General features: G+C 33.6%; 1 protein-coding gene across 2 annotated transcripts in view; it reads right to left on the reverse strand.

Moving 5' to 3' along the window:
- Positions 1-23,356, reverse strand: part of LOC145293719 (universal stress protein in QAH/OAS sulfhydrylase 3'region-like) — a 296,557-nt gene that overhangs the window by 89,827 nt on the left and 183,374 nt on the right. For both annotated transcript variants that reach the window (XM_080140160.1, XM_080140161.1), the window contains exon 3: positions 4,949-5,034. In XM_080140160.1, coding sequence (XP_079996286.1) covers positions 4,949-5,034 — 86 coding nt within the window. The remainder of the gene's footprint in view (positions 1-4,948; positions 5,035-23,356) is intronic.

Below are 23,356 nucleotides of genomic sequence, written 5' to 3' on the forward strand. Positions count from 1 at the left end.
GAAAACCAATCGCATCGGTTTCTCCAAATCTCAGTACCCTGTATATCAAATTTCGAGTCTGTAGACTTAAAATTGGCAGAGTAATTGCGTAGGGAAATGTACACACACAGACACATAGATACACAGATACACAGACAGACAGCCACTTTCACTTTTATAGATATATAGGGTGACACAAAGATGCTGGAAGGACTCGACGTTTACGTCTATGTGTTTCTGGGCACAGTAATCTACGCTTGCAGATACAACCTGTACGTCTTCTCTGGTGATTTTCCTGATAGCGTTGGTAATGTTCTTTTTCAGTTGGTCTAGAGGGTGAGCATTATTTGCATTAACTTTTTTGTTTTAAAGTCCCCCAAAGATAAAAGTCACATGATGACAAGTTCAGGCAATGAAGGTGGCAAGAAACCATTGCTTATTGTTCTATCTTCCGTAAATATATCATGAACTCGTGGCATTGATCTGTGAGATGCGTGGCATGTAGTATCATCTTGTTGGAAAAATCATTGCATTTTGCCTTATGGTGTCAGTTGATCGTTAAGAGAAAGATTAGAGAGATTAGGCTACTTTAAAGTCATCCACTTAATCTGAAAAAAAAAGACTAGTTAAATAAAGATTAGATAGGTTGGGTTGCTTTTAAGTGGCCCACTCTCTATCTATCCATCAATATGCATGTGAGAGTTGAAAATTCCCAGTCTAACTCGATTGTCGCCCTTTAACTCAGGAGAGCGATCTAGCTAAGTCACTTCCTGTTCCCCATATTTCTTTCTCTTTTGCGCTGGACTTTCAAGCAGTCAAGATGTAACAAACACCGCTCCGGTGGGGCCATGGGCCACCACCGCGTTCCTGACTAGCCAGTCCATCGCAAGTAACGTTACTCATCTCTCAATGAACTCTCATTCTTTCTATCGCTTCTTCATATATATTTATGTGAATAAATTGCATTTCTTTCGATGATATATAACGGTATGTTTTCGTCCTCATTATGCGACCTTTTTGTCTTTTCAATTCCTTCACCATTACACACATGGGGACGGGGTCGTCTATCACGCAGCAGACCATCCTGTCCCCAACACACACACACACACAAGTTTCCGAACAGTTTCCGATTTTTAGGTGTACTACACAAGTTCTAAAGATGACTGGTACTCAGTAGACTGTGAGTTGGAAGTCACAGAGCAAAAGATTCTTCCCATGTTGGCACGAAGAAAACACATGCGAAGTTGCTACAGAAAAGGTTTAACTTTTATGGAGCAATTCTGGTTTCTGATTGGTTGGTAGCAGAACGTGAATCAATTTCTTAGCAGCATCGTTTATAAATAGAACCTCCCGACTGTGCGGGATGATATCCCATAATATCTCCAAAATATTACAACACATTTTGTTTTTAGTTGGCGCAATTACTCCAAAGTACGGTATATATATATATATATATATATATATATATATATATATATATATATATATATATATATATACCAAAGTACGGTATATATAAAGAGAAAGAGAGAAAGAGAGAGGGAGAGAGAGAGGGTGGGGGAAGAGATCATGTACTAGTAGTATGTTTCTCACACACATGCACATACACAGGGAGTGATTAATGATTGAAAGAGTGCGAGATGGTGATAAGGTAAAGGTTAAGTGGGAGCAGTTAAAAAAAAACGAATGAATGAAATGAATATGCAGAGAGACTGGAGTAAAACTATTCGTTAAATTCTGTGCCAACACCAAAAACAGACTACACCATATAACAGGAGAATTTTTATACCAAATAATAAAAATATAAACATAAGAAACTCTTATAAATAAAAACGATACAACACGAGGCGGAAACATCTTTGTAATAGAAAAAAACAAAAAAAAGAAACGTCTTGCTGTAAGATATATCAAATTTCAGACGGGCGAACTTTCACATAAAATATTATACAACGCAGTATTGGAATAGTGAGATAAATTTACACCTAACAGGTGCGATCGCAATTCGTTATCAACTAGCAAGACCCGTTTTTCAATGTTGCCCCGGAATATTACGAAAACCAAGAAACTCCTATTCTCATTTATTTATTTTTTTACCTTGAGAAGGGTGGTACTCATTGAGTTGCTTTTTTTTAGCCGCGATGTGCATGATGGTGTATGCTTAAAGATAGGAGATCAAATATGCAGTATTACTCTTACTGTTAGCGTGAGTAGTATGGCATTTTTATTAGAAGAGGAATCAATTCCGGTCACCTTGATTGTATTTTAAAGATGTTAAGCTAGTGCAAAAATACTGTCGTTTTTTGATGTTCACCCTCAAAAGATAATAACTCGATTCATAATTAACTTTATTACTCGGAATACATACCATTAGAATCAACACATTTTTGTCCAACGAAAAACAAGTTTATTTATCCCATTAGCATAGAAACCCGGATGTTGGAAGCGATAAAGTCATTGAACGCCGATTCGGCATCATATCGGCTTTTTAAGCATTTTTCACGCAGGAAGTTGTCGAGATGCTTGAAAAAGTGATAATTAATGGGCGAGAGGTCCAGTGAATATAGCGGATGAGGCAGAGTTTCGTAGCCCAATTCGTTCAGGAAGTGTTGTGGAGCTTCTCCGGCATCAAACCACCGTGATGAACCTCGCCAGTTGTCATAGAGGATCCGCTTCTCATCACACGTAACAGTCTGCTGAATAATTCGGTCGTTTTTGTTGCGCAGAAAAAGCCCAGATGACACCTCAAAGCGACGTTTTTTTTTCATTATCGTTCAATTCATGCGACACCCATTTAGCCAACATTTTTTGTCTTCACTGTTTTCTTTCAATGGCGAACAACTGTTGAGTGGTCGGCTTCGAGGTCAACAGAAAAATCCTATATGATTTTGAAAGGATTGGCTTATATTAGTACTTTCCAATTTTCGTTATCAACCGCAGCCGGTCGGCTGCGACCGTCTTTATCTTCGAGACTCGTCAACATTACGAAATTTCTTGAACCACCGTTGTAGTTCCTGGGCCAAAAGCAGCATATATATCCCGAGCTGTCTCGTACGCCTTTAGGCCAAGTATAAACTGGAACAAGAAAATCGTGAGGATTTGAATATTGTAGAAAAGCCTACAATGAATGACGACATTGAGAACGGCAGAGAATAACACGATTCAAAATGATATATAGCATGGCTCTCTCTCTCTCTCTTTCTCTCTCTCTCTCTCTCTATATATATATATATATATACATATATATATATAAATGATTAATTCAGAAATCAGATATAGAATAATATATGTAAGAGAACGATATTGTTTTTGCGACAACCTAATAACTACTCATTTTTAATCCAATACTCCCATAAATTGTTGAATCTCAGTAAGCTAGACTGAACTGATTCTAATGTCGGATGTTGACATTTTTTGGAATATTTGATCTAAATGTTGTACGTTGATAATAGAAATCAAAGATTTTTATGAGCCTCGCCAGTAGCTAGGCTAGGGTTCATGAGTAATGTTTTTATTCCTTGTCTTTAAAAATAGCAAGTGATCGATTTCAGGAGAACTAAAACTTGCAAAAACATACCCGACTATCGGTTTTAGATACTGATTTATTCCCATTTATTTCAAACAATGATTCAGACAAAATACGTTCCGCTGAAATTATAAATTATGTACGAGAAAAGTTACTTTAGAAACGTTCAGGAATTTCCCATAAAGAATGAGTTCTATGTGCATAGAATTATATTGTATTTGTTTCGGAAACTTTTTGTGATGCAGACTGATAGTCCGGATTATTTTGATTATTTACATCTTGATTAATATATTCTAAACGTTTCAGCCGATGTAATATCCAACATTCTTAATGCGCATATCTTATAATGTGGCAAAAATTTCGCCGATTTTTAGAATGTTCGTATCAAACGAAATAATCTGGAGCAAAGAATAGATGACTCAGCCAATTGATCAAATACAACAAATCATTATCAGACTTCATTTTTCAACAAGATACTATCAAAAACATTAGTCTTCTCAAAGTTAGATATTCCGACACAAATGACTGGATATATGTTGTGATAATATCAGAATACAGCATTGATGAATTGCAAAGGAAGCTACTGTAAAGAATCGACAAAGTCAGTTGGCCAAGGTCAGTCTTGAAAACGAAATACTATATTTTGGTCATCTAATGAAACTATGATTCGAACGAACAGCTCGTCAAGCATTTCAAGCTTTCTTGCCATATACTAAAATATTAGGCTGATGCAAAATAATGTTTACACTTATTAAGGCTCGGAAGCCACTTGGGGATAAGGATTATTATGTGTACACTGATCAATGGGATAGTATCGTAGTAATAGTTGGTATTGGAGACTTGATAAAATGTCTTACTTAAGGGGGCGATTAATGAGGAATTTGTTTTTGTTGGACTTGAAGACATCCAAGTTGTAGTCAGGTGGGAAAACGGCAAACGGCAGCGAATTCCACAGGCGTGCACTTCTCAGAAAGAAGCTTTGTTCATGGAATCTAGGTTTTTTGTTTTTTTGTTGAACGTCAAATAGGCGACATTACTTCTGCATCAACCTAACATTAATCAAAACGTCAAAAACTGACATAGCTCAATTAAATGACAAAATACATCAAATCACTACTAGATATGCACATTTAAAATGTCACAAGCTAAACCATCGGCGTATTCGCAGTTTAGTGTCTCGTCAGAAATGGAGCTCTTTTGCCAACAACATGATGCTATGTACGTGAATGGTGATCTTGATAATGACTTCATCCACTACTTCTCCTGTTAAAAATTGTGAGTTTCTCCAAATTTGACAAGTAAAAGATATCCAAACGAAAGGCATTTTTAAATTATTCATTTTTAAAATCATGGAATATTTGAGATTCGGAGAGCGCAGAAATTTACTCATAACACAACCTAATAAAGATAATCTGGTTAAGAGATCGATAACCAAACGATACATACCCCATAAGCTGACATACAATCGATGAATCCTTTTTCTAACTGAAGTAGCTGTTCTTCCCGGGCCAATCTGGTAGAGGCGTCCACATCTGTAGGCAAAAAAAAAGACAAACAAATAAATGTCAAATCGCTGCTATCCGATGATATTTTAAATTTCTTCATTTAATTTATATATATATATATATATATATATATGTATGTTTTTATATATATACATGTTTGTATATATATATGTACATATATATATGTATGTATATGTATATACATATATATATATTATAGAATAAATGACAAAAATTTATATTCAAAAATGTTGATAATTTTATATTTTATTCCTTTAAATCAACTGATCCTTACAGTTCTTGGCAGTGTCTTTTTCGTAGCGCAAAATCAATCACTTGATAATTATATCAATTAGTGAATCTATTATGCCCTTAACTGATCAGAAGAAATAGCACACTATATCCACCAAAAGGAATTAAAATGTAATACGACATGGTGAGAATCCGAAAGTTTGCAAGAAAAGCTGCAGTTACCTTTATATTTTACTATTACGCCATCTCTAATTATATATATATATATATATATATATATATATATATATATATATATATATATATATATATATATATATCTTTCCGTGTAGGAAGATATCCAAAAACTGATTATAACTGAATTTTACCAAGGGCCGTTCATAGTGCTCAATAAGAAGCGATCAAGTTATATTTTTTTATGTAAATACAGTCATATCCTGCTACAATGTGCAAACCGTTTCAATCATATTAGATATCTTATACGAACTTTAATTGTTGCCAATCACCACTCATCGCAAATTTTCTCTCCTCAAAATGTGAAAAGGCCTGGAACCTTTTTAGTTTTGAACCTTAATTTGTCTTACCTGATGATATCTAATATGATGACAACTGTCTGCACATGGTAGCAAGATACGACTGCATTTACAATATATATATATATATATATATATATATATATATATATATATATATATATATATATATAGAGAGAGAGAGAGAGAGAGAGATACTATACATATACAGGGTGACCCCCAAGAAACAGAGGAATTAAATTGTTTTTCTGAGCATTTTATTGTCAATGAAGAAAAAAGGTCAAAGACCCTAGTGTTTTGATGTGATGTTTGGAATATAATAAACTAGGTATGACCAAAGTTTCATTTCATTCGGACAAAACACTAAGAAACGGGGCCTAATTAGAGTTGGGGTCCGTTTTCATTGGGTCAACATGTATATATATATATATATATATAATATATATTATGTATATATATATAATATGTATATATACATATATATATAAATGTATATATATACATAATATATATATTATGTATATATATATATATATATATATATATATATATATATATATATATATATATATAAACATCGTGTTAAGTTTAGTTTCCTTTTTTCCGCGAATTTAAATTGCATTCTTTATTTTTATTTTTACATTTTCATTACTCAAAGATCTTTTAGACTTTATATATATATAAAATTTAAATGACCTTGTAATGAGTTTTGTAACCCAACATGCGGTTTACGACTTCCGGTTGCATGTGTACATAAACATAAACCCATAACAACGTAAACAAATAAACACAAATCCCTACGTTTGCAGAATTTGACATGCGCACTGAAATATTAACGTTATTATTTAGAAATTATTATTTAATATGGGGGGGGTGATGATGTTTTGCAACTATTCTGTATTACAAGTATACAGCCCCAATTTTCTTACAAGTAAATCAAATTTACCCGTTGACAACGTATTATTTTACTGTGTATGTTTTCAGCGTCCCAATTGTTTTTTTTTCGCGTTTAAATTATCTAAATAATTAATACGTTCTGCATTTTACCGTATTACGTTCAAGTTATTTTAACGCAATTTTCTTACAAATAAATCTACTTTAACCTTTGACAACCATAAGAGCATTTTACAACGTATTGTTTTGCTGTGTACGTTTTCATCGTCCCAATTGTTTTTTTTTCGCGTTTAAATAAAACGATATATCAAAATTTGAAAGTGCAGATTTACCGATAAATATGGCAAACTACTTATAATTCAATGGCTGTAATTTTTATTTTTCAAAAATTAACAATTATAAACAGAACGACTCATAGAAATCTATCCATATTTTTTTTCGTTATTAATATACTTTCATAGAAATGTTTCCGTTGTGTCACAAAAACAATTTTCTTTACGTCACAAGTGTCACGCTCATACATTAATTCCATAGCTAATATAACATAATGACTCAACGGGTCACGGGTAGTCTAGTATATATATATATATATATATATATATATATATATATCAAGACTTCAAAAAAGGTGTTGATAGCAACAAGAGGTGTATTTCATTTTACGTTACAATTATTTCCATACAAGATCAACAATTTCAAACATTATGGCGTTTGAAAACTTTTACAAAAACCAGGATTTCTTCAGACAAAGGCCATATTGTTTGAAATTGTCGATCTGGCATGGAAACAATTGTAACATAAAATGAAATACACTTCTTGTTGCTATCAACACCTTTTTTGAAGTAAATACTTAAATAATGAAAAAATAAGAACGTTACTTGTTATCGTGTCAAAAGAAGGAAAACATCCTGCTCATGTGATTACGTGTCTTTTTAAAAACATTTACATAACCTTTTTATTTTTATTTATATATCTGTTCAAGCTTTTTTTGTCAGTGTACTAGAAGGAATTCAGTTGATTACAAACATTTCTGCGTGTTTCTTTACATTACAATAGTACAACCCTGAATCCGACGGCGCAATACTACACCGTTCAATACTGTAAAACTGAAACAGAGCTGTTCTGCTTTAAAAGGGATCCATTTTCTCCTTATTCATATTTATATCGATTTTTTGCGTTAAAAAACTAAAGTAATTACGTATTTACGTTTTTAATATCCCATTTTGCTGTATCGGATTATTTTGCTAAAGTAAGTAAAGCTTCATTATTTTTCAAAACTGCTTTCGTTTCTTTGTTTTTCGATATTTCGTCGATATTATTTAGTAAAAGTGTTTAGCAGAAAAGCCAACAAACGACTACCCGAAAAAATAAATATACAAGAAATAAATGTTACCATAGTCAATAAAAGTTCAGATCATGTATTTTTAAAAAATAGTTTTTAATGTTCTTCACTTGAAATAATTTCAGCGAACCGAAATTAAAACGAAATATTAGGCGATAACTACTTAAATGAGTTTTTATATGAATTACACATGCCATAATCGAATATTCCTTAAGCACAAAATAATCGAAAACATTACAATATGTTTATAAATATTTCTTACGCTGACGGAACTCTCTTAAATTGTTAGCAAAGAATGCTCAGGTGCCCCTCCTTCAAATTGAAAACGGGGCTTTTCATTTCAAAGTCGCTGCCATTCTGATTTTTTAAACCAGTTTGTGAATAAAAAAAACAAAACATTTTTTTACAAACTACTTAAAAATACGAACCAATGAACTTTTCTACCATGAAAGTAACTTTTAATGACTATAGAAAGATTTATTTCTTGTATATTTATATTATTATATATATATAGCATTTTTCTCTTTGTAAAGAAACATCATTTAGTTGGTCACACAAATTTGTATATAAAAAATATATTTCCGCGAAAATTATCTTTACTTTCATCATATTTTGCTTAGGGTAAATTTTTTGAATATCAAAGCCTATCTCTTTACAACCCCCTCATTTTTATAGCCTATCCTACTTTCATCAATCACAGTCAATTTTCTGTAGGCTGTGTTTGCCCCAGTCCACGACGAGTACTTCTGGTATTATATATATATATAATATATATATATATATATATATATATATATATACGTTTTATCTTTTATTACCGTGTTATCTATTCAGTTACATATGTTTCGGTTGCCGGACCATATTTAAGATCTAGCAGCCTCATCAGACCTTATAGAAATGGCTATTATTATTTGAAAGAACGATTTTTAAAAGAAATACGAGAGAAAGAATATATATATATATATATATATATATATATATATATATATATATATATATATATATATATATATATATATATATGAGGATCGATCCTTACAAAAATACATATTTCGAAGTTTATATAAAGGGGATTTGGACCTGTTGAACAAAGTGGATTTGATTTTTAGCCGGTAAAAAGTGATGATAAATATTTTAAATTAAAAAAAAAAATAACTATGCAAGTCGTCTTAAGCCATGTCGTCTAGGCATTCGCTAGCTTACATTTATACGTTAAACTGTGTAAAAGTTTAAAGTTTAGATATCTATGTGTCCGAAGGTCACTTGGAGGTTTTTAACCGAATGAATGAAATCTCAAGTAAATGTACAAAAATCGAGCCCTGTAAAAATATTTTCGTTTGTTTTATGGCATGTAAAGATATTTTTTGGATCATTTAATAAAAGTCAAATCACCTTTTCAATTTGAAAGTTTCTTACGTTCAGTTGTTATCCCAGGTGTTATAAAATCAAGAGACATAAAATTCTTGAACCATCCATGTGGCATGAAGCTAGTCTGTCATCCTTTACATTTCGTAGCATTAATATTTCTGTTGAGATCCTTTATTAAATCAATCTAAAGAGAGTAGGAAGTAGACTTTGGCTTTACTTTCGGCAATCTTGTATTTCGTTTATTTTTTAAAATTTTATTTCATAGTATTCACTTTTCAAGAGTATCGTTTTCGAAAAAGAGAGGGAAATGGCTATTTCTCAGAATCTATTAGTTTAACACCAATTTTTCACTAGGGTTTGGCCTGAAATATGGTTTTCTTAGTTCTTTACGTCGAAAGGTTTCATGCCGTCTCTTTAGTGACCTCTTCAAATGATATTCTAAAGGGCCATTTATCTAAGAAGTGATCAGACCAACGGCAGCTGAACTTCGGTAAATTGTGGGGCAACTTGATCAAGACATGAACTGTTTCTAGCACGCCGAATTCCCAACTGACCATCTATGAGGGTAATTTCAAAAGTAAGGCCTCCTCTTTGTTTTTACCTCAATAACTTAAGGAGATACGAAGACAGCAGTGGTGTCATCAAAACGAACGACTTCATGTGCTGTAGAGTTTACATTTTTACATAATTCCTACTTTAGCCAGCGATGACTGATAGCTGTGAAGCTGCGCTCGGAGCAATATCGGTTCAAAAGTAAATATCATGATATTTTTTAAACTAAAAAGATGAAGAGCTTTGAAGACGGGATGGTCTCATTAAAACGAGCGACTTTTGTGCTCCAGAATTTTTTTTTCTATTTTGTCAGCATTATTTTAATTTATTTTTGACATAATTTATGACGGGTGCCGCTCCAGTGGGTCGATCGGTAGAACTGCTGAGCGTCAACTCGATGGTTCTAGGTTAAATCCTCGGCTTGGGAGAGGTGATAGTCTAGCAACACTGATGAGTTGCAATCCAACGAAACAGGACTATATGTCGATGACTACAAATATATATATATATATATATATATATGTATATATATATACATATATATTTAAATAAGGGAGTAGTCACCAACAATGTGTATTTTTAACAGTATTTTATTATTCCGTGTCTTGGTTTTTCATTGGGAATTATGTTTGGATGATTGTAATAATGTTTTTAAGTCATTGAAATCGTTTTTACGCGCGTTTCAGACGTTCTGTGATGCGTCCTTGTCAGAAATTATTTTCAAATGTGTTGGAGATGTAAAAATGGCGATTTTCGTAGTTAATTTGAAGTTTTTTTCCAAGTGATGGAGGCTTGTAAGTTTTTATTATTCATTGGCATGCTCAATTTTTATTACTCTTTTATTGCTTTTTATTGGGCTTGTCGAGGGAGACCTCTGACCTGGCTATCTCTTTCTGCTAATGTTTTTTTCTTTTCATTTAGGGTTGGGTAGGGTGTGTGTGTGTGTGTGTGTGTGTGTGTGTGTGTGTGTGTGCGTTTATGCGTGTGTGTGTGCGCGCGTGTGTGTGCGTGTGTGTGTGTGTTTGCTTTTGTTGGTTTGGGAATGTGTATATTGTTTTATAGTATTTTGGGGTTATTTGCTTCCTTAGGAAGGCGACTGTGGTCCGAGGTGAGGTCGTTACTAATGTGTATGTGTGGAGAGGGGGGACTAGCTCTTCTGAAATAAGGGTAGGGGTGCTTTCATTCTATTTTGATATTTATTTTTTGGATTCTTGGATTTTATTATTCTGATTTTTCGTTTTAGTCTTTTCGGGTATTCCTTATATTATGTTTGTTTAGAAAGAGGGGTGTATTTAAAATATGTATAGGAGATTTTTTAATGTTTCTATTTATTTGTCTCCCCATGTGGGTATGGCCAGACACAGGATCGGTTCCTAGTGTGGGGTATAGGTATGGGAGGGGGATGATAGAAGGGATGATAGTTGTTTCAGTTATGAGGGGGTTCTCCTCCACTGACTGAGGAGGGAGCGAGGTGTTGGAACAGATATTATACTATGGTTATAGGTGTTCCCTAGTGTTGTTGGTTTCGAGGTTAAGTAGGTTTGGTATTGTTCAGTGTGTTGTATTAGAGATAGGGATGTTATGTCTGTGTGTGGTTGTATGCGCGCACGTGTGTGTGTTTAAATGTGTCGGTTCTGATTTATGTGTGGGTGTGTATATGTGTATGTGTATGGGTGTACATGCGAGTGTACCTTGCATTTCATGTTTTTTTTGTGATGATATTAGGCTCTGTTCAGTTCAGGAGTGAATCTGGTGATGAAGTTTTTTTCCTGTGTAAGTAAATAAAAATAATTGTCTGTTTGGAGGATTGGCATTATTTTGAAGCTGTTTCCACTGCATCTGTGTACGTGTTTTGAAACATAGACGTGTCTGTTATCTGCAATTTTGATGTTGTTCTTATGTAAGGCCACTCTATTGCTGAAAATTTTGGTGGCGCCTATGTAGGATTTGTTGCATGTTGTGCATCTTAGTGTATATACTACATTTCTGGAGGTGCAGTTTAGATCCTTTTTTATTTTGAATATTTGTGTTGGGTTTTTGAAAGTGTATGTGTTTCCTTCTATTATTATGTCACATACTCCACATCGTGGTTTGTTGCATTTTGTAACTCCTTTTGTAGTATGTGGGACGAGTTTTGAGGAAGTTAGGATGTGTTTTAAGTTTTTGGGTTAGCGTTTGCTTTTTATTATTTTTGTTGTTTTAAGTATGTTGTTTAGTTTGTCGTTCTGATTGAGGAGGATAAGGTTTTTTGTTATCTGTGTGACTTGTTCTGGGTTGTTTGTGTTGTGTGTAGAGACGTATATATATATATATATATATATATATATATATATATATATATATATATATATAAAGCCTTTAGAAGCTTTGAGTAAAAAATAATATAAAGAATGCAGTTAAAATTCCCGGAAAAAAAATCTGAATTTAACCTATCGCAGACTTAGCACCTACATAATCCAACTACTAAAAATTTATTATTACAAAAAAAAAGTTCAATTATATAAGGATGAAAAAAAGCATTTACTAAAATTTTTAAATAGAAATAGACTTTGCACTTGCATGTTCCGATTTCTTCAAAGTCTTCAATTATAAAGGAGAATTTTACTATATGAGAATGAAATACGAAACTCTAAACTAAAATTTTGTAAAAAAACACCCGGGGATCCGCAGCTGCTTACCATGAAGCTGTTTCGAAGATTAAAAAAATACAGCTGTTAAATACATGGTTCTCCAGTGGATAATACGACTTCCCTAATAGGAAAATGTAGAATATTACGGTTACTATTTATTCTAATATATAAACCTATAAAAATAAACTATTAATGATATATATCAGTAAATTTAACAAGATTACTAGATCCATTCTGCGACATATTAATTTGCATATAAATGTTTTGAGAATAAAAATGCATGAAAGCGTAACTAATGTTGGTACAAGAAAGGTAAATGGATTACTATTTTGCCCAAGCCATAATTACGATCATTAGTCTTATCCAATATTTTTTCCAAACTCTAAGGTCATTACACTACTAAGTATCTGCCGACTATGAAGAGGTTTTTAAGTTTCTGCTTTTTAACAGCACACTTCAAAACAAAATATACACTTTTTTCTTGAAATGTTTTGAGAATAAAAATGCATGAAAGCGTAACTAATGTTGGTACAAGAAAGGTAAATGGATAAGAGGAAGGAAACCTTGCCATATATATATATATATATATATATATATATATATATATATATATATATATATATATATATATATATATGCATTCATGCATACATACATACACATATTATATTACACCTTTCAGTGGGAGGCTGACAGGTGCCCACCTTGTTGACTGTTTATCTAGAACTTCACAAAACAGTGACATTCACACAGTGTAGGTTCGTGCACACCGACATAAGTACTAATGCAGGTGTATTAGTCTATATTCCCCATCGGCAAACGAGAGGAAGAGGAAACTATGACAAGTCAAAACAAATGAGCTGGATGAGGACAATGGCAGACCCACGGAATTGCTCGCTTAGATTTGACAAGAAACTCATATGAAAGTGTCACATGTAGCAGTTTTATGAAACAGAAAGTATGGATTGTAAGGAAACCACGGTTATGGTGGATGACTTTCATCAAATGCGGTCGCAACGTCGGTTGATAAAAAGCTGGGATGTGTCTAATTCTCTAGAAGATACCTAACTCCTCAGGCAAGCTTCTACCTGTATAAGTTCCGCGAACATACTAAGATAGGTTATTGCTGTCACAGCGTAACAGGTGAAGCTCAGAGAAAACAAACCGACTTCGAAATATATATGGCGATGTATTTTCTTTCTGCAACTATATTTTGAAATTACGTTCTCCTAAGCGCAATAAGTGATAATTCCTGCCTGTCGGGAGATTCGAACCAAGTCAGAAAGTTATCCTTGACTTACTCAAGATCTAGATTGCGAATTGAAAAACTAAAACACAAAACACGGTGTTATTACGTAAGATTTGCTCGAATAAATACAAACTAGACATTTTAGGCCGATAAAAACGAGCAAATGGTATAATCTGTTAATTTAGAATCGTTGAATATGGTTGAATTTCTGATCATTTTTGCATTAAATACCAATCTATTAATTTTTAATAATTTCTTACTGTTTATTGAACGCATATCATAGTACTTTGTTCGTTGCACCTTATTATAACAAAGGCCCGTACAAAGTTTCAGCCAAATCGGATCATTAGTTTCCAAGAATACTTGGAGAATAAATGTGGATTTGTGGTGACTAATACTTATTAATTCTAAAAATAGTTATTCTGTCTTCATTCCCATGGCCAGTGTTCGACTGGGATCTAATATATGTCTTTTTTCACTAGTAAATCAGTCACACCAAAACCTTGACGTATAATAACCACTGTCACTGGCTTCCCTTCTCTTCTTAACTTATAAGCATATAATACTTTCAAGAGAAAAGCTTCTTTCCATATAGTTCATATTATTTTGATTCTATAAAACTGTCTAAACTGTAAGGTTTAAGCTTAAGGACACTTAATAAATATTGAAATTCAGGAGATTTTTCTTAATTGTTTTCTACAAACTATGGATAAAATTCACTGAAAATCGAAAATGTTTAATCGATATTGTAAGTCTAACAAAATGATGGTATTTTCATTTTCATATTTTACTATTATAGTTCACATTTAGACTTATTTAAACCTATACACATACAAGACGTTATATATATATATATATATATATATATATATATATATATATATATATATATATATATATATAGTCATCCTCAGATAGGCTGTTTTGCTACATCACAACTCTTCGGCGACGCTACAATAGTAATTATCTAAAGCAAGATGTAACGCGACCGTCTACGCACTCTATGCACACAAAAACACACGCACTCACACACACACACACACACACACACATATATATATATATGCATACATATATACATATATAAAATGTAGATGAAGAATAAAAAATGGCAACATAAAAATATATATAAATGTATATAGATTTAATCGTTTAATCAATGTAAATGTTACATCAATTAGGGGTGTAAGATAAGTACACTTTTTAGACCTAGGTGTTTCGAAACCTAATGCTTTTTATCAGAAATATTAGGGATGCCGTTCTTTAATTCTTTATCCTCCTTATAACACTCAACTCCTTTGTTGTGCTTTGCATTATCCCAATAAGTATTCTCTCATAGAATCTATCTAAATCTTTTAACTATCCCCATATATATATATATATATAAATAATAAAATGCTCATTTATATTTATTATAAAAGTTGTTTGAAACAATCGTTTGTAAATTGCTTTGAAAAACTTGTATCAGCTCATGATATACAACAGAAAACATGATTGCAAACGACAATCGAATTGAAAAGTACAATTTCCTTAAGTTAAATGTCATATTCGATGGAATCATAGGAATGTGTTAAATAAAGATATCTTCACCTGTGAAAGGTCATGTTAAGATTGTTACTTCTATGATTTTGTTCATTAATTATTTTACTGCACCCATGTGCCTTTGCAAATCTTGGGTTGGTTTATATATCGTTAAGTTCATGGACGACTTTGTATTGTCTTTGTATGCAAGAATACCTCGTTTACTCAGACAGGTGAGATGCTTATAATTATTTTAATATCTGGAAACCATTTTACCGCCTTTTCTTTTGATATAAATAAATTAAAGAAGTTAGAGGTCAACGAAATCCGCCTTTAACTCGGATCTTTTCCGTACCCAATTTCCCAGGAGTGATGCGAAGATTTCTCTGCGGATCGAGCATTCTGCAACTGGACACGCATATTTTGAGTAATGTTTGATGTTTTCACATGACACGAAAAGTAGGGTATTTGAGGCAAGCATTTATTTCATCTGCTGGTGTTTATTAAAGAATTACAGGTAACGTTTGTTTGAAGTCTCCTTCAAACAATATTACTACATTCCCAAATAGTCTAACGTTGCCATGCAAATCTTGCAAGGATGGACCAAGTAATTTCATGAGTATTTCTTCTACTTGGTAGTAAGTTCTCAGCGATTTTGCACGCAGCAAGAGCTTAAGCTATCATTTTGTCATCGAATGGCTGCTTAATCAATTTAATTAGAAAGGTTTTACCAGTTCCTTCTGGTGCTATTAAAAGTAGCAGTAATTTCCAAATAACTTCTGTTCCTCACAGTAATATAGGTGACTAAAACAGAATTTATCCATGTTTTGAGAATGCCTTATTCACTGCAATTATCTTAGATAACTAAAATCTGACTGTTTCATGTTTTGGCAATACCTTATTCACTGTAATTATTTTAGGAGCCTTAAATAGGACGAGGAGCTAGAGATGGATAGATAGAGAGGAAGAGAGAGATTGAGATGGAAAACTACAAGGAGAGAGGGAAATAAAGAAAGAGAAGGAGATAGAGAGATAGAGAGATTGAGATATGAAGACAGAGAGAGGGGAGGGAGAGTTAGAAACAGAGAGGGAGAGTGACAGAGGAAAAGAGAGAACGGGAGAGAGATATAGAGGAGGTGAGAGAGAGAGAAAGAGGCTCAAACAGAGATAGAGCGGGTGATAGAGAGAGAAAGAGAGAGGGAGACATGGATGAAGAGAGATATAGAAATCAGAAGAGAGAGATATAAAGAGAGACAGAGAAAGAAAGAAACAGAGGGTGAACTACGTTTCACATTTTTTTCTAGATCAGTATAAGAATCCTTCTAGACGGAGGTTAATTTTAATTTTGTTGTTGCTATTTCAGGAGTTGGATTTTCCATATTGTAATGTTTTTTTTAATTTTCAATATATAAAATACCTTAGGATTTGATAAAAACGCTATTGCAAACTGTCGAGCCAATCGCTTCAGTGTTGTTTAAGATTATCGATTATGAACAAACATACGTTTTTATACTTTTGTTATATAGATATATTAGAAAAATTCTTCTATAAAGTAATGAGATTATAATCAAGAAACATAAAACCTTCAATTTTGAACTGCAATTAATGTTTACTAAAACGCTATTAGCTTATATGGTTGTCAGTTAACGACGTTTGGTAGCGCCAAGAAACATCTCATTTAATCGTATATATATATATATATATATATATATATATATATATATATATATATATATATATATAATTACAATAAAATTAAAAATAATTCTTTCAAATTTCTGGTTTTAACCGCTTACATCTAAGTACCTGTGCTTCGGGCCGCGTTGCCAAACAACTACAAGCTGCTAGTCGTATCTGCTAATTGCATTTGCCGTAATCTTATCGACAAAAGAAGACTAACGGTTGCAAACATCCGGTAGAAATAGTAATTCTAGCTTAGCCTAATGCTAAATATGTGAAGCTGTGGAGGTAAAACTCAAAGCGAGGCTGTTTGACAATAATCCTGTCTTACAAAATGATATTTTCGCTTCCCCGTCTATAGGTACTTGCTATCTACAAGTAAAATAATAAACATTAGTTCGGATGATTGGGGTATACAGGGTGAAATGATAAAATTCTTGCACTAGAAATGACGGCATGATTCCATTTCTGTTTAATGAAAACCGGTTTTCTTTTTTTCTTCTTCTTCCAGAACATCTATCTGTTTGCAAGATCGGAGATGCGCCGCTGTAAAACTCATGCTCTCTACTGATGCGAGTTATAACAACAGTACCGTTGCCATTACCCTCAAAATGTATCGCTGGATCAGCACGAATAGCAGAGGCGTGCCCTGAGTGATTTAAACAAAGTTTATGGTCACGATTATAGTCTTTGGTGTGGTTTGAAATGAGGGCTAAATAATGTCACCTTATATCTTCTAAGTCTGATTCAAAGTCAACAACAAAGTGTTCCTGGGTGTGTAGAAGAGTGAGATGGTTCGCAGATGATTTCAAGTTGCCTCTGACAGACCCTGGGTTTAGTCCTGTCAAATTAGGAATAATAAATGAAAAAAATATAACAAGCTGAAAATTTGCACATAACTTCTTTAGGCTTTTAGAAATAATATATCAAAAGTCCCGGTCGACCCACCTTGAGCTTCATCCGCCATCTTGGAAGATGGCCGCCAAATATAAGTTTTTCGCCATTTCCGTGAAAACGGTAGATCTTACGAGAAAACTGTTTGAACAAATTACATTCAAAATTGAAGTTTTTCTAAAACATGTTCTATGCATATTTTCGGTGACTGATAATTTTAAAGATACTCACATTTTATTTTACCATATTCAATACTGTACTGATGCTGATGTAATTTTGTTAACTCCCTATAGGTTCGATATCACTGGCATCTGTATTTTTTTGTTTTAGCTTTATAGTATTTTTCTAGAAGGTTAATTTTTTTTTTATTTCAGAATGTGATGATATATTCAAAATGGAAAGAACTACGGATCAAAATGAATTATGCTTACTTTGTGAAGAACGATTAATAGAAGTTGAAAATGTCTGTTAAGAAAGGCATGTCGATGCTTGTTGAAGCAAGTACGAAAAGAGGAGATGATAACCGGCAAAAGTGGGTTAATTTATCAGATGTTCAAGTGCATGTCAAATGCAGAAAAGACTATAAAAGAGAAAATAATATTACAGCTGCTAATAGAAAAAACACAACTGACCAAGAGGTAAAACGGTCATCTATTAATCAGAAATTAAGATTTATAAAAACTGATTTTGAGTTCAAGAAAAAGTGTATATTTTGTTTTGAAGTGTGCTGTTAAAAAGCAGAAACTTAAAAACCTCTTCATAGCCGGCAGATAGTTAGTAGTGTAATGACCTTAGAGGTTGGAAAAAAAGTATTGGATAAGACTAATGATCGTAATGATGGCTTCGGCAAAATAGTAACGGCGATTGCAGTTGGTGCCCAGTGTTTGGTTGCAGAAGAAGCTAAATACCATAGATAACGTAAAGCCAAGTTTTTTTTCTATAAGAAAATCAGCACGTAAACCCACCAGGAAAACGTGAACGGCATAATGATGAAGATATTGTAACTGGCCTCGAGAAAGTTTGTTGACACATGGAAGACAGTGATGAATATTAATTTACTTTGCATGAATCGCTAGATGTAATGCATCAGAACTAATCGTGCAAGGTAAGTGCTAGCTATCTGAAAAAACAAATTACAGGAAAAGTACGGAAGTGATATAATCATAAACACTCTCCACAATAAAACACCAAATATTATGTTTTCGCAAAACTGATAAATTGGCATCTAATTCATGGTATAATGAAAGATTGCAAAGTGAGAAAGAAGAGCGATTGAGAATTGTTAGGACTGTAGCCGCTATTATAAAAGAGGGCATCAAGTCAAAAGTATACGACCCCTGCAATTATCCTTCTCCAGATTCTCTTCATATTAACTGAAAAAGCCGTGCACCATAAAGTCATTTGTCTCTTTTATTCTACTTGGAGAGTTTACGTATATAGGAAATTTAGATCCAAACTCATAAATTGTGTTTCTCAATCGGGTATAATGAAGACCAATTGTTTGGAGTTTCTTGCATTAAATCTACTCCTCCTACTAGTTTTTTTCTGATGGTTTCATGCATTTTGTTTTTGACAATGCAGATTTCGATGTGCACACCATAGTTGGATTTCACACATTTCACTGCATGGGAATTATTGGATGTGTAACACCAGCATGTTCAATGATCAAACCTGAAATAATTGAAAGATTAAGAAAAATGCCGTTTGCAAAAGAAATTTCTTTGCGTTCATCTATAGCAGTGAAACCCTTTACGAGTCATAATAAAACTGCCCTAAAACGCATTGAAATTGAAAGTTCTGAGGAAACTTTTATCGTTTCTTAGTGTAAACATTGCGACATCTTCATTTCATACGACGCTCCATTGTAGTCGAAGTAGATGGGAAAACACTTAATTCCTCTGTAATTATGTCATTGTATCTACATAGCTAATTTCATTTCGTATCACATATTCTGATGGAGTGTCTGTTATTTGCTGGTTATCGTCAGCAGATTCTTCAAAATCTTCTGTGTAATCGTCATCTATATAACATGTGGGGTCTCGAATTCATCCATTATCTCTTCCTCAGATTTAATAGTAGAGTTTGAACAGGACATCGCTCGACAACCGATACATATAATGGAATATTTTAAGCCCCCTTTCACACAGATACACATTCGTACACAATTCTTCGTGCATGTGCGATATTGTGAAGTCATTTCTAAGATGCGGATAGTAAATCTGTGTTGACAGGAACCAAGCCATCGGGTTCTCTTTTCCATCTCCACTGCTCTGAAGGTAATGGATGGCTCTGCCACAGTTGAATTTGGTGATACACATGAAAAAAAGGCGAATTAGTGTTTGGCATGCGTTATTTTCGACAAGTCACTATATTGGAAGGCAAGTGAGGTATTATCTTTTACTGAAAACATTTGATTTTAAATGTTTTCTTGCAACTTAGTGGCTTTCATATCTTAATGTTATTTATGGGTTCTATTAGATACATTATGGCCGGTGAATTAAAAGAAGTGTTGGAAACAGTTTATGTACCTAAGTATAGGAAAAAATATGACAGGGCACAGCTTTGCTAGAGAATTTCGAGCACATCTCTTAACACATGCTGCATTAGGCCAACTTCTTTCAGAAGGTGTAACAATGTCCGATGAGGATAAACTTTAGATTAAAACGATGCTGCAGCAGTACAAAAAACCTAATTCGACTCTTACATTTGCAAAGGAATCACATATCATGAGTAACATTTTGAAGGAATTTAACAGGCACGTGCAAGAAGTAGGCACACATTAAGCTTTGGATACATTATTTTCAGATGGTGTGACTTTAATGTTACATTACATAGAGGCTTTCACGAAAAATACCCGTCTAGCCGAATCCACTGTGAAAAATTTTCCCCCACTCTTTATCTGTGCCTAAATCAAAATATGGATTCCATGAACAAAGCTTCTTTCTTAGAACTGCACGCCTGTGGAACTCTGTTCCGTCTGCCTGCTTCCCACCTGACTACAACTTGGACGTGTTCAAGTCCAACGTTACCAAATTCCTAATGAACCACCCCCTTAAGTAAACACTTCATCAAATCTCCACACTAACGTAATGTACTTGCAATAACCCTTATCCCTGAGTGGCTTCCGGGCCTTGATAAGTGGTGACCACTGTGTAAAAAAAATGTTGGAAGGTTGGGAAATTGGGGATTACACCTGCTGTGTGTTCAAGAGTTTATACCTTACGTTCATGCAGTTGGTCATTTAGCTTATGCAAAATCATGTCACCTATTCTTGCAAGATAAGCATGATTTAAATCAGCGTATTCCTGATGAAGATTTTGTCAGGTTTAAAGAAAAAGTTCTTTTTTTTTTCAATAAGGCGTTGAAACAAGATTTGGGCGGGTCTATTGTCAGATCTTACTATAGAACAAACACTAATAAGGACCATGAAAACCTTACGTAGGTTGACACATGGGCGAGAGATAACCGATAATGTATTGAGCCGATGGATTCTTTATATGTCAGCTTCATGTGAAGTGTGCACTAAAGTTGAAGAGTTTTGTGGATTAAGTAGTTCTTACAATGAGCAGCACATTGAAGTATGACCTTCGAGGATTATAATAGATACTGAATATTTCCCAAAAGGATTTCACAATGGTTTCTGTCTCATATTAGATAATATTGAGATTATATAACTTGCAACTTGGATGATTGCTACAAAAGATATGATATACGATTATAATAAAGGCTATAACTGGACAAAATTTCAGTGATGCAAAATCGAAGCGCAAGAACTGGCAGCGATTAACTCAAGTGTGACAATTCGAGACGATCTAGTTGCTGTTGATATAACTCTTCTCCTTCAAAGAATAATACATACAGTGCTGATGATCTGCAAGATTATTTTAAATATGAGCTCCAATACCATCTGCATTATTCACTGAACAGGGCACGAGAAAAAAAAAACAAATAAGGCTGCAATGTTTCAATGATATTAGCACAACGTTTCAGAATCTAGATAATGCAGATTTTATTGCCGATGGCGGCTTTCTCCTTCATCGTGTTGTATGACCATCTCACATTCAAGGAATAACTTATGATGATGTATATGATGCATACATCTCTTACATCGTACAACACTACCACACAAATTCAGTCATTGTGTTTGATGGATACAGTGATTCAGAATCTAAAACAAAATATACAGAGAGACAACGAAGATCTAAAGCACGGATATTATTAAAGGTTTCTGTTAGTCAAGAAAAATCACTATCAACTGAGCATAGCAAATCAAGATTTTTTACCCAATTGTCCAGATAACTATTTGAAAATGGTATCTCAGTGACACAAACAACTAATGATGCAGATTTATTGATTCTACAGGAAGCAATGCATGAAAGTTTAACTTTTGTTAGCACCATTGTTGTTGTTGGAGAAGATGTTGACCATGTTATACTTGCAGCTGCACTGACACCGGAAAACAGAAATATTACTTTCCCTGAATCTTGGTCATGCAAAGGAACCTGCAAGATATTACAGTTTCTGTGATGTACAATCTTCCCTTGATTCACTAGAAGATTACATCCTTTACCTTCATGCTGCAAGTGAGTGTGACACTGTTTCTTCTTTATTCGGGTAAGGAAAGCATAAACTACTAAGATTTTAACAAAAGAGAGAAGGATTAAGGAAGCATGCAGAGATATTCAATTAAATGACATCAACACAGAAGTCAGTGACTGATGCAAGGGAAAAGTTACTTATCCGTTTATATGGAGGTCCTGAAGAAGATTTAGGGCTTAATTCATTTCGAGACCAACAGTACGTTGTATAAAGCAAGTAAGATTTGGAAGACCCACAACAGCAGCGTCAGAACAACATTTTTGTTCATGTGTATCACCGAATTCAACTTTGGCAGATCAATCCATTACCTTCAGAGATGGAAAAGAGAAACCGATGGCTTGGTTCCTGTCACCACAGATTTTCCACCCGCACCTGAGAAATTACTTCACTTAATATCGCATGTGCACGAAGAATTGTGTACGGATGTGTATCTGTGGAAAAGGGGACTTAAAATGTTCCATTTTATGTATCGGTTGTCGAAAGGTTTCCTACTCAAACTCTACTATTAAATCTGAGGAAGAAATAATGGATGAATTCGAGATCCCCACATGTGATATAGATAAAATTACTCAGAAGATTTTGAAGAATCTGCTGAGGATAACCGGCAAATAACACACTATCCACCAGAAGATGAGAAACAAAATGATATTAGCTATAGAGATACAAGTGATATAATTACAGAGGAATTACGTGTTTTACGATCTACTTCTACTACAATGAAGCGTCCAAGAAAATCGCCAAGATCAGGGCGACCACACTTTTTCAAGAAATAAAACATATGACAGAGAAGAGAGTTTTTTGTGGATGAGGCCTCAAGAGGATACAAGATAAAAAA

Source organism: Euprymna scolopes, chromosome 15 (genome assembly GCF_053919585.1).
Source record: "Euprymna scolopes isolate OS-2025 chromosome 15, ASM5391958v1, whole genome shotgun sequence".
Lineage (NCBI taxonomy): Eukaryota > Metazoa > Mollusca > Cephalopoda > Sepiida > Sepiolidae > Euprymna > Euprymna scolopes.